The sequence below is a fragment of the Drosophila erecta genome, unplaced genomic scaffold (genome assembly GCF_003286155.1).
Source record: "Drosophila erecta strain 14021-0224.00,06,07 unplaced genomic scaffold, DereRS2 tig00000021-arrow-pilon, whole genome shotgun sequence".
NCBI classification, from domain to species: domain Eukaryota; kingdom Metazoa; phylum Arthropoda; class Insecta; order Diptera; family Drosophilidae; genus Drosophila; species Drosophila erecta.
Window position 1 is genome coordinate 17,069,563 of NW_020825198.1, and position 15,429 is coordinate 17,084,991.

General features: G+C 41.1%; 2 protein-coding genes across 2 annotated transcripts; both read right to left on the bottom strand.

Moving 5' to 3' along the window:
- Positions 1-5,937: 5,937 nt before the first annotated feature.
- On the bottom strand, positions 5,938-9,303 carry LOC6543694 (3 beta-hydroxysteroid dehydrogenase/Delta 5-->4-isomerase). The gene is made up of 4 exons (XM_001972932.3): positions 9,203-9,303; positions 7,381-7,736; positions 6,914-7,189; positions 5,938-6,653 (listed from the first exon to the last, which is right to left on the bottom strand). Exons 2-4 carry the CDS (start codon positions 7,697-7,699, stop codon positions 6,052-6,054), a joined length of 1,197 nt encoding a protein of 398 aa, XP_001972968.1. The 5' UTR covers positions 7,700-7,736; positions 9,203-9,303; the 3' UTR covers positions 5,938-6,051.
- Positions 9,304-9,420: 117 nt separating this feature from the next.
- LOC6543695 (protein rogdi) lies at positions 9,421-15,281 on the bottom strand. Its single transcript, XM_001972933.3, has 8 exons — positions 15,010-15,281; positions 14,169-14,293; positions 13,350-13,483; positions 12,851-12,922; positions 12,654-12,785; positions 11,966-12,123; positions 11,552-11,882; positions 9,421-10,534 (listed from the first exon to the last, which is right to left on the bottom strand). The coding sequence occupies exons 1-8, from the start codon at positions 15,018-15,020 to the stop codon at positions 10,466-10,468; spliced, it is 1,032 nt and encodes a 343-aa protein (XP_001972969.1). The 5' UTR covers positions 15,021-15,281; the 3' UTR covers positions 9,421-10,465.
- Positions 15,282-15,429: the final 148 nt, after the last annotated feature.

A 15,429-nucleotide genomic window follows, 5' to 3' on the forward strand; every position in this document is an offset into this window, starting at 1 on the left:
CGAATGTGAGCAAAAGTCGAAAGCAATTTGTTATTAACTATGTTGAAGTTCTCTTTCTCATTATTTCAATCGAGTCAGGGGAAAGTAGAGGAAAAACCTATAACTTTTGTGTTCACATTGAAAGCAAAGTGGTAAATAATGCTAATTAATCAGTGGATAGTTAGACAAATATGTTAAAGCATTAAATATGACAATGAAAGCGAAGTGAGAGAGTGAAATTCCGTAGCTCGAGGCATAAATCAATTTATTTGCTAAACACAATGGAGTATCCAAAACAATGTAAACGCAAAAAGCAACACCCTAAATATGTAAGAAATACACAATTTTTGAGATACATGATGCAAGATACAAAATACACGACACACACCAAAACAGAATACACGAACATAACACAGATCTTACGGATAAATCAAAAAGAAACACTTAAACAAATTACTTGGTAAGAGCATACGCAAATATAACAATGAACTATTATACATACAACATATAGTACGATTAAGTAAATAAAATATTTATAAAACAAACGCGCAAAATTGCAAATGTTTGAACACTTAACTAAATATATCTGTAAACAAGCGTGTAAAAAGGATCACAGATGCGCCACAAAAACGCTAGTGGAAAATTGGAAATGAAAACCATAATTAAAATGAAAATGTCGATGTCGATGACGATGACGATGATGATTATGATGAAGAAGATGATGATAAATGCAGGCCACGCAATGTGCAATTAATTTTTTTCTAGTCGCTCCGTCCGGCTAAATCGCCCGGACGTTGGATGTACTAGACTTATTTGAGGATTATGACGATAACGACGACGATGCAATCGGGGGCGTAATAGAAAAATATATTTATATACAACTATATGGAGTATTAAATTATTGGAAAAGCAAACCAAACAAAACCTATCAGCTAGCTAAGTAAACAACATTTGTTACACACAGCAAGTGGGGGATAATTGCGAACAACAAAAAATCAGAAAACCAAAATAGCAGAGAGGAGGAAATATTCTATAATTGACAGAACAACAATACGTTGCGCTTTTTGTCTGTCTGAGATTTTTTGCATTAGGCGACGTAAAACCCAGAGGAAAAACAACTGAAACAAAAGCCAAGAGACAGCAAACCGTGGAAAGCCAGTGAAAAACAAAAGCAAATGCCGAAACAGTGAAAATGTTCCTTTCATAACTTTTTTGCCAAATTGTCAAACCAACGCTCTCCAGGACTTTTGTCGAGTCTCGGACCAACAAACTTACACATTACCTATACGAGTATAGCAGATGAAAGCGCGGAACCGAAACCAGATACCGAATCCGAACAGAATCCGAACCTATGCGATAATTAGAGAGGGACAAGCAATAGTTGCAGTGTAAAATAAACTACATTAAACGTTTAAAGTGTTGACTACCCCCCACGCAGATCATTTCAGATTTTCCAAAGATCGCGGCTTGCGACTTTGCCATGTGCATCACACTTATAAATAATCAAAAACTAAACAAGAGGTAACAAATTAAGGAAGTTAAGGAAGCTAAGGACGGAAATCTTCAATTTTAGATAGACAAAGATCAGGCCATCCGACGGTCTGGCATATCGGTACTTTGGACAGAAGACGAGGACCTACGAGACGAGGATTACTTTAGCAGGTCACAGGTCATTGGAGGCTATTCCAAATGCAGCTTCTATCCTGCGGGGCAGATATTTTTAAACGGGGGAGGCTGGCGGAGGGCAGCGATGGCAAACATGTTATATTTGCATAATATATATATATATATTAAACCTACTTCTAAGGCATATATAAATATATAAATAAATATATTTTTAAGACATGTTCTAAAAGCAATAATTCAAAACAACAACAAGCGTGGCAGAGGCAGAAGTAAATTGAACAAATCCCGAAATGGAATACATAAAATATACACCAATATATAAATATACATTAAATATATACACCTACACCTAATTATATATATACATGCATACCAGATATATATATATATATATATCTATATATTCAAGAAAGCGACTAGCTAAAACACCAGGCCGACCTTCGACTATCTTAGTCTGAGTCTGAGGAAATCATTTCGCTGGCAGCTAAGCCTGTATTGCTACACTTCTTTAACTAGAGCCCATGATCCATGATCATTGGGCCGGCAATCGTTTGTACTCGTATTATTTGTGGTGTAGGTAGACGCAGGACGAAGGACCCCGAGATAGTCTCGGGATCCCAACTCCCTTTTCGTTGTAAGTCGATGCAGCTTTAGGTGTAATGTTGAGTCTTTCCTAGAAGTTTCCCCAGCATTCCCCGCTATCGATCGACGCTAGGCTTTCCGTTTGTGTTTTGTAGTGCTGTATATTCTATAAGGATCTTCTGCGGAAGCTGTAGCCGATTACAGACATATAACTATTGGTATACCGGATCAAGTTCTGCTTAAAGAATGCCGGAACAACAAGCAATGCGTCCTTGTAACAAAATCAATTTCAGTCAATTAGAGAATTTCCAACACCAGCAGCACAGAGACATAAAGACAACAACAAGCAACAAGAGAAAGAACAAGAACATTTTTTAAATACAAAAAAGAAACAAAAAGCGAACAAGTGAAGACAAAAAACATTTTTCATTATTTTTTTACTGCTGCGCCGTCAGAGCGAAGAAAATATGGGACGAGATGGCAGCAGTAGACGGCGCAGGCGCAAAAGCTTTAAATTGAACAAAATATTAATAACACGAACAAGGAAAACAATTTATAGGATTCGACATGTGAGCTCTCTTTTTTATATCGAGAACGGAGAAATGTGTGTATAAAAAGTATGCCGTAACGATTTTTTAAAAATAATGTACCCCATACTTTAAGCTATACGCAACTTTCGGTCACAAAGTCAATTGGTGTTCGAAGCCGGGTGGAAAGCCAAAAGTTGAAAATAAACACGTGGCACAAAAAGACATAAAGTGTAATGTAAAATAGTTTTAAATTGGCGAAACACCAGAAGACGACGATGAGGAGGATTGGGTGTAGTCGGAGTTACGTAGATACATATACGAATTGCTTTCCGTTTTTCTCTTATTATTGACTTACAAACATATCAGTTCTTATTATGTGTATGAGTATAGCAACAACATCAACAAATACGATTACAATTACGATAAAGATTACGATAATGAAATACAATTTAACTAATATCTAGCGCTAACGAACGAATGAACTTTCTGTTTACCAAAACCAAGAACAACCACACAGATGAGTTAGGCATGCCGCCCACTTGGCCTTTTTGAGAAGCGCAGAGAGAGGCGCAAAGGGGCGCCTGGCACGATTTACGACTTGTGGGCCTTCTACACTTTGACGTGCTTTTATACGATAGCAATCCTTTTACTCACACGAGACATTTCTATCCTCGGTTCTTTTTTATAGACATGTGTACATACACCCCACAGCACCCACATAAAAGACACACACCCAAACACACCCAAACACACCCAACACACTCAGCCACAGACACAGACACAGACACTGGCACACGCATATATACGATGGAGATCACATACAAAAGAACCTTCATACGAACGATCACTTGACTATTTTTGCTATAAGTAAGAAATTCCCCCCAGGAATGTGTCAGTTGGAAGTGGCAGAACTCCTGCTGACAAAACACCTTTACTATATTGACAATATCTCTTATATATTTTACACTATACTATATGGAAAATTATATATTAATATATACAAGAAAATGAGGAAAACCAAAAACAAATAATACATAATTGAGGCAAGACAAACGGCGTGGGTGGCGTTAAAATTGTATTTACAAGAAATGCGTAACCAAGCAAGATGAAATCATTTTAATACTTTATACACATAAAAGTCAAAGGAATCTTTAGAGATGAAAGCAGGCGGCAGATGAATATGCTACTACAAGACAGACAACAAGACGATGAAGATACATTTATAAAATGCGCCATAGCAGGGCGACCAGTTTGTAAGTATTCTAACTATGTAAGTAAAGTAATTAAGGAGCGCAGAACGAGAATCAATTAAACATACATACTACTGTCTACGAAGCCGCAGAGCCAAAAACTCTGGCCACTTTCTGTGCGAATTCTGTAACACAAAGGAAACCAGACGGAATGAATGCCGGATGCTGGATGCGATGGGTTCGCATGATTCAAAATCGGACACATTGGGTATGAGGGGTATGGTCGGCCTAATGATGAATGTTGGATGCGAGATGCGAGTTGCGAAATGGCCAATGTGTGTACATAAGCATAAACATAACATAATATAAACTGGTACAGTACTACACTTACAGCAAACTATACAAGGTAACAACATAATAATTAAACGCCAGATTCCGCAACAAAGCGACGAAGTCAGAGACACATACACATAAATAGAGGCATAACGAGAATTTAATAAACAATTTTTCATTTCTACAAAGAAATCCGGTAACGAATTTGTATATTTACTACGAGAAAATGCATGAAAACGAGACAAAAAAATAAGAAAATCCGAAATGTATACAGAAAGATATATATTAAAAGGAGGACAAATCCCCAAAAGACCGAAGAACCTTTCTGAGGACAGCAAATAAACCCGTATATATGAGAATAAACCCAAAAATGATATATACATATATATACATAGTTATATAACCAAGAACAACAAATAAACATATAGTTAAATTCAATAATGTTAAGCATTCGATGAACAAACAAACAGGCAGGCAGGCAGGCACGCATATTGGTGGTTAAAAAATTCAATTATATATAAGGACCCTCGAACCGAAAGAACAGAACTATGCGGCCACCGACAGCATCGGCAACAAAACCATCAACAACGCCAACATCCTTAACAACAAAAGCAAGTGCAACATTTATTAACGGACGACAAAAGGGCAAATTGTTGCTCTTTTACACACACGAAATTACATAAGTTTTTAAGAGACACACATACTCACCTCGCCCACACACATTCACATTCACATTCACATTTACACCCACTCACACAGTCAGCCCGCAATATGTATATGCAACAAAAGTGCGTACAGCTTTAGCAGCAAATAAAAACTCACTTTGTTCACCATGTGCCACGTACAGGGAGGATAGAAGAGGTTCTTGGGGAGGTGGATGGCCACTGTCCCCTCGATAAGGTTAAGATCGGCAGTGAAATAGGCAGAATCAGCAGCAACAACAGAGATCAGCAACCGCATATTAAACCAAAATGAACAAAATGAAAAATGAAGAAAACAAACAAAGAATTCAAAAGAACAAAAATGAACTAAAACATGATTTTAAACAAAAATTAAATTAAATAATGGCATATTAAGTTAAGCTAATGGTACATAAGTTTAAAAAACAAACGGCAAGAAACGCTCTAGAGCAACAAAAAAAACAAGATGAACCGAAAACCAAGACAAACAAATATATATATATATATAAATATATATATATAATAAAAATTATAATGAAATAACTGAGAAATAAATAAATTAATTCATAATGATAAATAAACCAATATGAACATTGTTCAAAAACATAAGACAATTGCTTTTTTACTGGGCTTTTTTCACAGAATGTCTTCAAAAGTAAAAGGGGATGAATGGGAAGAATTATTTAGAGGTATACCACTTCAAAAACCGATAAAGATAAGTTGGGTAATGGACTTCGGACCAGTTTGACTCGGCTATTGATCGTGATAAAAAATATATATATAGAATATATTGGAAATGCTTCCTTCTGCCTGTTACATACTTTTCAACAAGTCTAGCATACCCTTTTACTCTACGAGTATCGGGTAAAATAATAGAAGGGAAATCATATTTTCGTCAGTAAATGCATAAATTCGGTATCTATCAGCTTCTTTAAGTTTGTAATTTGTGCAAGGGTATGTAAGCATCGACTTTTCCAAGCTGTCTTCCTTTCATATTTTCCTTTGCAAAACGTAAGATAAACAACAACCAATTTATTTAACAAGATATTTACAGGATTCAAGGAGGGCAGCAAACTTAAATCCACTCAGGATATCGAGGAGTATACTATCGCAATAGGGGATTAGCCCCACTCAGCTGGACTTCTTGAGCTTCTGGGCCTGCTGCCGTTGGTCCCACCACGTGGCATACCACTTCGCGCTCCGCTCGGCACTCGCATCCGGATCGAAGAGTGGCGTGTAGTCCATGTGGATGGAGGCTCTTAGTCGATTGTACATCAGCATCGAGGACGCGTAGGAGGCGATGGCGCGCAGGGAGTACCGCAGGCGGTACTTGGTGTAGGGATACGCCACCCGCACCACCACCTCCAGCAGGAAGGCCAGGAAGAAGAACAGGAAGTGCGGCACGTACCACCAGCTGGTCTTCACCTTGAACCGCTCGCCCAGTACCGCCATCTTCTGGACGAAACGGGAGACATCATTGATGCCCGTATCGTCGGTGACAAAGACGGGAAGTCCATTCACCGCTTTATCGGACACTTTGAGGGCCTTATAGGCGCAGATGTGTCCCCAGGCCACATTCCCGGCGTAGACCAACTGCTGCTTTCCTCCCACCCCCGCGATCCTTGGGAAAACCCAACCCCTCGTGGAAAGGTAGTCGAAGATCTCCGTGATGAAGTGCGAGTCACACTCGCCATAGGTCAAAGGGGCTCGAATGGCGCTGGTAGCCAGGTATTCTGAAAAAGAACACAAATGTTAGTAAATAAACTATAAATTATTAATGAACTGTCGAACTATCGGTGCGACAATAATGCCTTAACATAATACAATTCAAGGTAGTTACAGATTTACAAATAAAGTGTGGTACCAAGTAAAGAATTTGCCTTAATTTCCTTATAGTCAACCTTCATCTTTGAGATAGCTAAGAAACTACCCTATTGATTCGTTTATTACAGCATATAATTGAAATCCCAAGATTTTGTTCAAGCAAACTTACCCTCCTGGTTGTGCAGAGGAGCTCCATTCGAGTTGAGGACTATGTTCTCTGCTCTAAGCTTGCTCGAAGCGTATCCGGGTATCAGGAACTGATTATCCTGCTCCCACAAAGTGGAGCTGTCCAGCGTGGGAGTGTCTGTCTTGGATTCCGTCGAGTTAATCACCGCCGAGAAGGTACTACGACCCTTGAAAGGCACAAAACAAACGGATGTGCAGCTGGTGTACACCAGGCGCTTCACGTTGTTTTGGATGCACATGTCGACCACGGCCAGGGTGCCTAGCAAAGGGAAGAAATAGTATACTTAATCAGAATGTCTTATAGTTTTGGAAATCTGCAAGTTGCGAAAGCCAACAGCGTAACTGGTACACGAAGTTGACTTCAAATCAAAGCATATTTCAACTTATTATAGTAAATGAAATTGTGCCTGGAATTACGTATCTTATGAGGTACTTTAGGCGCTCACTCACCGTTCACATTCACGCGCTCCAGTTCCTCGTAATTGGGCGGATACTCGATTTTCACCGAGGCGGCGCAGTGGAAGACCCCGTCCACTCCCTTGAAGATGGGACTGAGTGCCTCCCGATCGCCCCCAATATCGGCCACATAGGTGCGCAGTAGGGGTGTCTCCTCATGACCGATGTTGTTCTTGTAGGGCACTATATCCAATGACCGGATCTCTTTGATGCCCAGCTCCTCCTTCCGCTCCAGCAATTGCTTGATGAGGTGCTGACCCAGAAATCCACTGCCGCCGGTTACGAGCAGCACTTCCCCGCTTTTGTTGCCCATTGCGTCCGGGGTCAAAGTGCACTGGTTTTTGGTTTAACTGCAACGAGACCAACTGCAGGTTAGCTTTTGCCGGCTTAAGTGGTTAAGTGGAGTTTCCGTGAGAGTGGCTTTTATGGTCGGCGGCCCAATAAGCCCGGCCACTTGGACATCACACATAAACTGGCTCATCACCAGCCAGCGACCTTCTTCGAGGGTCAGCGGAGCAGGTTTCCGAGTGACTCGGCGCGTTTTCAAATGCTCGGCTTACGTGACGCTCCGCGACACTAATAAAGGCGGCTACTATAGCTACATATATGTATGTTTACTTATAATTCATAGTTGGTGTAATCAAAAGTCCCCTGATTACTGGAATCATTTGTTTTTACACTCAGTGTAATATAAGTTGGCTTTCACCTGTTGAAATGGGCTTTAAGTCGTTTGGTCGGACCCATATCTTTAGCTACTACACTCATAGAAATAAATTTTTGCACTTTTCTGCAAAAATAAAGCCCTAAATCTAAGTACGATTTTGTATTTAAAAACAAAATTTGTTTCAACTCAGTACAGCAAAAAATCAAAACTACGGATCATAATCGCGCGGTAAATAATTTTTTTCTTAATTTAAGTTGGGTTTTAACAATATACATATATGCTTTGCTCGGAGTAAATGATTTTTATTAATTAAACGAAAGAGGGAAATAAACTGAAGTGGTTTTGTAAATGTGAGAGATTACCTGGCAAAGCCTTAATTAAGTATCAATTATCTTTTATTGGTCAACTGCTGAGCTAACATAAATAAACTTAGTAATTAATTCATTATTTTCGGTTACCTTCTAATGCAACGCGACCTTATTTCAGTTGTTTTAATGGCATTCGCATTTTTAGAGTGCCAAAAATGACTGCTAACTTCATAATTGATCAAATAAAGACAGCTTGAATGCTGTCCGCCAAATTAGACGGTGATATGCAACTAGTTTCGGTGATAGAGGATGGAGGAAAGCCGAAGAAAATCGTATGCAAAGTGTGGTCGAGTCCATTGGCATATTCGCTCCATGGCTGTCGATTTCTATTTCCCCTTAGTGTGTTACTTGGCCACGGTCAACTTTTGTCTGTGTGATTTTATTAGAGCCCGTCCAGCGACTAAGGCCGTTTAGCAGACTGAAGACAACAACACACGGAAACTGAGATGCCTATGGTGGCAGCAGCAACAGCAGCAACATCTGCAACAGCCACATCTGCAGCAACAACATCGCCATCAGCAGCGCCAACTTACAATATATGGCAGCAGTCGCAACAAAAGAAAACATGGCTCAATGTGCTAATGTTTTCGCTGGACTGGCTTACAGATTACAACACAGCATCAAAACAATTACCGCGAACTGGTTTCCGCGTCTATTTCGACATCTCCACGTCAACACTCGGTTTTGGCATTTTGGCCTGGCCATTTCAAACACTCAGCCAATGGCACTTGTCCATCTAGAAGCCCGAAAGTCTTACTGTTTATGACTAGGGAACACCGCTTACCGGAAAAAGGTAGCTCTTTTTAGTGGGCAAACCTTTGGGCTTGCCTGCTGACTTGAAACTGCTTGTTGGCCATAAACAAAACTGGCCGAAACCGAAACGATCGTTGCCAAGCTACTTGGCTATCGCCATCGCCATCGTCATCGCCATCGCTGCTATCGATCGCAGTCATCGAGCTTTGGCGCGTGAAATCAAAAATAGGTCTTTCAACGGGCATGGCATTTGGTAAAAGGTAATTTTATTCAACAACAAGTAAATGAATGTGGACAGTAAGTACGCTTAGTGATTACATAAATAGTTGTCTTCTCTTCCCATGCATTTAGTGGGGTGCTTAGGCAATTGCAATATTCAATAAGTACAGTGGTAATTGTTTTCGTTGCATCTCATTCAATAACTTTCTATATCTTTATAAACTCCCTGGTAGATGTATAAAGTAAACGAGAAGTAAAGGCCGTTGATACAAATGACTTTGGATTAGATTAGGATTGGGCGCTCTTAACCATTAACCATTAACGAGTACGCGAAATACAATTACGGATATACAATTACGAATACGAATACAAAACGGTGTTTAGTACAATTAAAAATTCTGTTCACATTTCGGTTTGGTTTATTACAACAATATCATGTAAATGCCGATGTAGGTGCCCCTTCCGTGTGTACCTAGGTATATGGGGGCGTATTGGGGGTATAAACGTTGTAAGTACCGACTTTAAGTACCGATTGACTGCTGACTTGGTGGATTTCATTGCATCTTAGCAAACATAAATAAGGGCCATGGTATATTACATTAAATTACATGTACGAATAAACTATAATTATCTAGCAATTTCATTTAGTTACACATACACACACAATTGGTTTTCACAAACGTTTTCTGTTCTCAATTCTCGGCCTAATGCTATTTAGATGCATTTTGATGCATAATTGGAGTGACGTGAAGCGATGAACTCAGGTTCTACGTAATCGTAATTTAACATGAATGTTGATTGTGTACATTAAACTAGTTGTATGTATGTATATAACTCTCTGTACTGTATATAGCAGTAAAGTGTTTAAAGTATTGTATTGTATAGTATAGTATAGTATGCATGGGTATTATGGGTGTGCCGTTTCCAGTAGCAACATTTCCAACTAACATTATTTACTTCGCTATTACAAGTACGGTTCTTTATTAGCTATTATTGTTGTTATTGTTTCTGTCGCCGATCCACCGCTGCCATCCATCAAGGGTTTCCATTCCTGGTTTCCATTGCGCTCCCCGTCTCAGTAGGAAAGTGCTGAGGGCGAACGCGAGCCAACTGTGAAATCTTTGTACACCGAAAACACAGATATCTGCGGAAGAGTAAAAATATTGAATTAAAAATACACCCACAACTCAGTCGAGGACCCAGCGCATCAGAACCCGTTCCCTCATATTTGCCATACTTGTGCCAATCCCCATATTGGCCACTTTAATTGCCGACTTGCGTCACAGTCAAGAGCTGCAGCGTGGCCCTGGCAGTTGGCCAGCAACCAAATAAAACTTGGCGGCATCTTGTGGGTGCGGAAAATAGGACAGCATCTGTGGCTCTCCGCCGTTGGGAATCGCTGTGATATCATTTCAAGAGCAGACGCCTTATCAGTGCCGGCAAATTCCAGAAATAGCTTACTTTTGGGTGGGTGTTTTTCGCGTTGATATAATCGCTTGGGCGCCTAGTAATTGCTGAATACTTTTAAGCTATTCTGGCTCATGAATTATAGAACAATTTTGATCTGTTAAAGAGCCAGCTGTCGAAATATCGTGCTCATTACATTTGTTTGTGATATACCGAGCGAAAAATTTATTTATGATCAAATAAAATATTGAATTGATAAAAAGCTATAGCAAACCACACACATAACAGAAAAACATACTCATCTTGCTGTACAAAGCCCTGACAAAACTGTGGATAGTTAAAATACCCCTTTGAAAACACGCATTTTCTTTCTGTGTAGACAACAAAGATACATTTGTTATTTCTGTAGGAAATAATTGACTATTTCTGTGTATACTTCTAACCCGCTGTGAACAAGTATTCTGTTTTTGGTGAATGCGGGGAGCGAACATGATATAATACTCATAATTTCTAAATAAAAACTGACCATAAACCATAAACATACCATACTGGTGATGAATCTATTTCAAAATGAAACAATTCAAATATTTTATGGTACATTTTCAAATAGCGCTCATAAATACTTAAATACTTCTTTATTTGTCTTCCATTCGTGGCTGACCTTCTTTTCGTCCCTACCAATGTGTTGCTGTGTGTGTAGTCATACAAATCGAGCGTTCTTTAGCCCACTTCCGGTGCTTCACCTGCGACTCACCTTGTCTTTCAATTGCTGGCACAGTTTCTGGCCATTCATCAGCAGCAGTAGCACATCGTTTAGCCACTGGACAGAGGCCTCCGCCTGGCGGGAATCGAAGCGCATGGTGCCCTGGTTGTTCAGCAGCTGGTAGACGGCAATGATCAGCTTGTGGCTCTGCAGGTAGAAACTTACGGCCAAATCCTCGGGCAGATTGGGAACCAGCGACTTCATATTGCGCCCTTTGATCAGCTCATCAATGGGCTTCTTTTTGGGCACCAGCAAACTGTTTCTGCCCCGCTGCAGGGCATCCAGAATGTTGCCTATCACATGCAGCACTTCGTCGGAGGTTCTGTGGGGAGTTTATATGTGTATTATACGCGTATAAATACAGCCTCGGAGCGCAGATCTCATGCAAAACAAAACGTGACTCACTTGAAGTGATAAGAATCGTCGACATCGTCTATGTGGTTGATGGCGGTCTGCAGATGATTGGCCGCGTCCTGGACCTGCTGCAACTTCCAGGGCGAGTCATGTGTGATGGAGGTACGTTGCGTTTGGCTCGGCGCCTTACACAGCTTAAAGCTAATGTCCTGAGAAAGGAAATTCGGGATTAGCATACTTCGGCCGTTGGAAACTGATCGGAAAGTTTTCATTTGTTGCGCTCAGTTAAGTCATCAGATTAATTGAACAAATACGCATATTTATAATGGAAAGGTACACATGTCGTTTCAGCAAGAGATAAGGAAAATAAATATATTCTTAAATGATCAACAGCATGATTTTACTAGGCGTAGTAGTACGCTGAATTATAAAAAAGAAGAGAGACTTTAAGACTCTGATGTAAGACTTTCAGGGTAAACTGGGTGCAAATGATTTAATAGAGAGGTTACATATCTAACTTTTTGGGAAAATTGTGGTTTGAGAATAACAAACCGATGTTTTGAGTAACCTCTGGGGAATTTTGCTACATATGCTAATACATTCTAAAACTGAATCATCTCTATAAGAGCAAACTAGTTAAATGCTTGGGGGTTTTGCCCACCACTAAAAGCTTTTGGGATTTCTTCCAGTCGGTGGTTCCTGCTGGGTCTTATGTTCTGGGGTAGCTACTGGCACTTACAGCCTGGGTGATGGCATCGCCCGTTAGGGTCAGCACGGCCTTCAGCTGATCGGGCGACACGGTGAGTATGAACTTCTCAGTCTTCTTTCCCTCGTTCTCGTACAGGGGCACCGGAAACCGATGGGCGCATTCCTAGGAACACAATGTGTGGTGTGGTTAAAGGGAGTTCAAGGAAGCCAATCCGATCGGGTACTCACCACCAGAATGGTCCTCAGTTGCTTCAGTATCGCGTGTACCTCTTGGCGCAGCACCCACTCGAACTCAATTTGCTACGGGCCGCAGGGTAAAGTGGGTTGGGTTTGCATATTGTTCCGCGGTGTTCCGCATTTCGAATTTTGTGTTTCGGGATCCCGCCAGCCATAGATTATGTAGGTATGTCAGGCAGTCAGGCAGTCAGTCAGCAAGGCGTTGGTGGGTTTGTGTTTTTGCGATAGCGCCATCGAGCGAAGCACGTTCCGTGTACAAATCAATAACAGCGATGTGCGGGGGCGGTGGAAAGTCGGCAGGAAAGCAGGAAGAACAGAGCATCAGCGGCAATCGATAATCAATTAGTCAACATAGAGGGGTTCAATTAATCGTTTTTAATGCTGCTTTTTTGGCAGCACTTGTTATTGTTTTTGTTGGTGCGATGTCGTTGTCATGGACTCGCAATCGCAATCACAATCGCAATGCATTTTCAACGATCGGAAAACTCACCAGGTTGAGGGCTTCCTCACGCTCCGTGTCCGCGAGCATTTTCATCGCGCTTTTCGGCTTTTTCCGCGCTGCTAAGAATCTGCGCTTGTGTCCGCTTTCCGCTGCAGCAACGCCAGCAATTTGTATTGTGAGCGCTGTAATTTTTGTTTTTATTTCAGTTGTTGTTGTTTAATTGAATGCAGGGTTGCCAAGTGCCCAGCGGGCTGCAAGCAGCGCAAAATCCTACAAAAATACCGCTTTAATACTAAACCAGTCGCTACGGGCGCGACTTTCAAAAGTTATTGTCTTGTGCTGAAAGCAGATATTCTTCGCAGATATTGCCATCGACCTCAATTATTTAGGTTATTACACGCTATTCTACGTCAGCCGAAAAACCAACCACTATAAACCACAAAGCGAGAAAACAATATTTTGCTATTTAGGAATCTTACAAAAAACTGTGGTGTCTCTAATTGGATTTTTTGTGTAATAGGAAATTGCAAAAAAAATCATATTGACATTGGTATTCAGTATACAGCCCTGGCCGACCTGCTTACAGCACTGCTTCGCGTTACAGTGAGCTGTTACCTGAACTCTGTTAAAACGCCTAAATGTTGAAAAGGAAGGAAAATAAGCGAAAGTTAAATGATGATGAATAAAAGTGGTAAAGTAACAAAACGAATTCCTACGTTCAAAGTCCTAACAAGATGTAGATTCGGTTAAGCCACAAGATACCCCAAGAATGCTCCCTCCGCTCAGCAATCTCTGTTAGTTTCGCAGAACACTGCTTGCCAGGGCGCCAAATTCAAATGGCAGTATAAGCAAAAAAGCGTTACTTACGTTTTCTCGTGGGCGGGGGCGTGGTGAGCACGGCGGTTTCGGGCACCGTGTTGAGGACATGCTGAGGGTAACCGCTGGTGCTCCGCTGACGATGAAGTGGCTGGAACGACCAGTTGTTCGTGGTACTTCGAGAGAAAAAAAAATAGAGAAACATTCCATTTAGTTAGTCGCCAATTGCACGCGATTTGTTTGCCTTTTCGGTCGGACAATTGTGTTATTCGTTATCATGTTTGCGAGTGATTTCGGCTTGATTTGATTCAAAGTCAAGTGCTAATTGGTGGGCCATTGTTGTGACTCACGTCACAGCCAGCTGACGTCGGCGTCTGGTTTCGGCCGCTGGGCTGCAGAATTTTCCCGTATCGCCAGCTAAAAACCCAAGTCCCCCTTCAAAACCAACTGCAGCGCGTGTGGGCAATGGCTTTAGTTTTCAATCATGGCTGAAATTACAAAGGGCCACGAAAAAAGCGCTTATCAAGCGAACTTGACAAACGTCCAGATACTCGGAGCACCACTATTCACACACGCACAAACGTACAATGGCTTTATCAGGTCGAATTTTGTTTTATAATTTATTTGATAAGCCAATGTCAGAAATATGAAATGGACAAGAGAGCAGCGAGGTATCGATGAAAGGCAGGGGCCTCCTAAAAAGTTTATGCCATCATAAATTTTTATTGGCATGGCCATTGGCTGCGGCTTTGCCGCTTTTAACACGTTCACATTTCTGATTCTTCATTCTTGGCAGCACACACACGCACAGCGAGTCAGCAAATAAGCCAAAACAAACAACATTTTGTTACTGCTATTATATAAATAACGGTATAGCTAGTGCTTTCTTTACCTCTGCGGCATTCTGGATAGATTTCTTTATCAATCGCGGACCGCGAATCACGAGACACAGTGTCGCAAGGCGGAAAACTCGCGGATAGTTCGCTTTTCGGTGGGCCTTAATTTTTATTTATCTCCGCAGGGAGAGCCCCCAAAAACGTTGAATCGCGGTAGCGGTACGTGGTAGCGGTACGACGTTCGACGATCGACGCCCAGCGCTCAACTCAGCGTATAGCATACCATCCAAGTGACGAGGCCACTGCCAATGCTCGTTTTGTAGACTTGGAGTTAACGTGGTTAAGACGGAGCTTTCGGCCAGGCAGCTTTCTTCGGCCAGCTCTTCGCTGCGCCGCCAGAAGCTACAAGAAGCCAACTTCTTGCTCAGCCCAGCTCTCGGTAAGAGCATAATATTTATTTATTAATACGAAGTAAG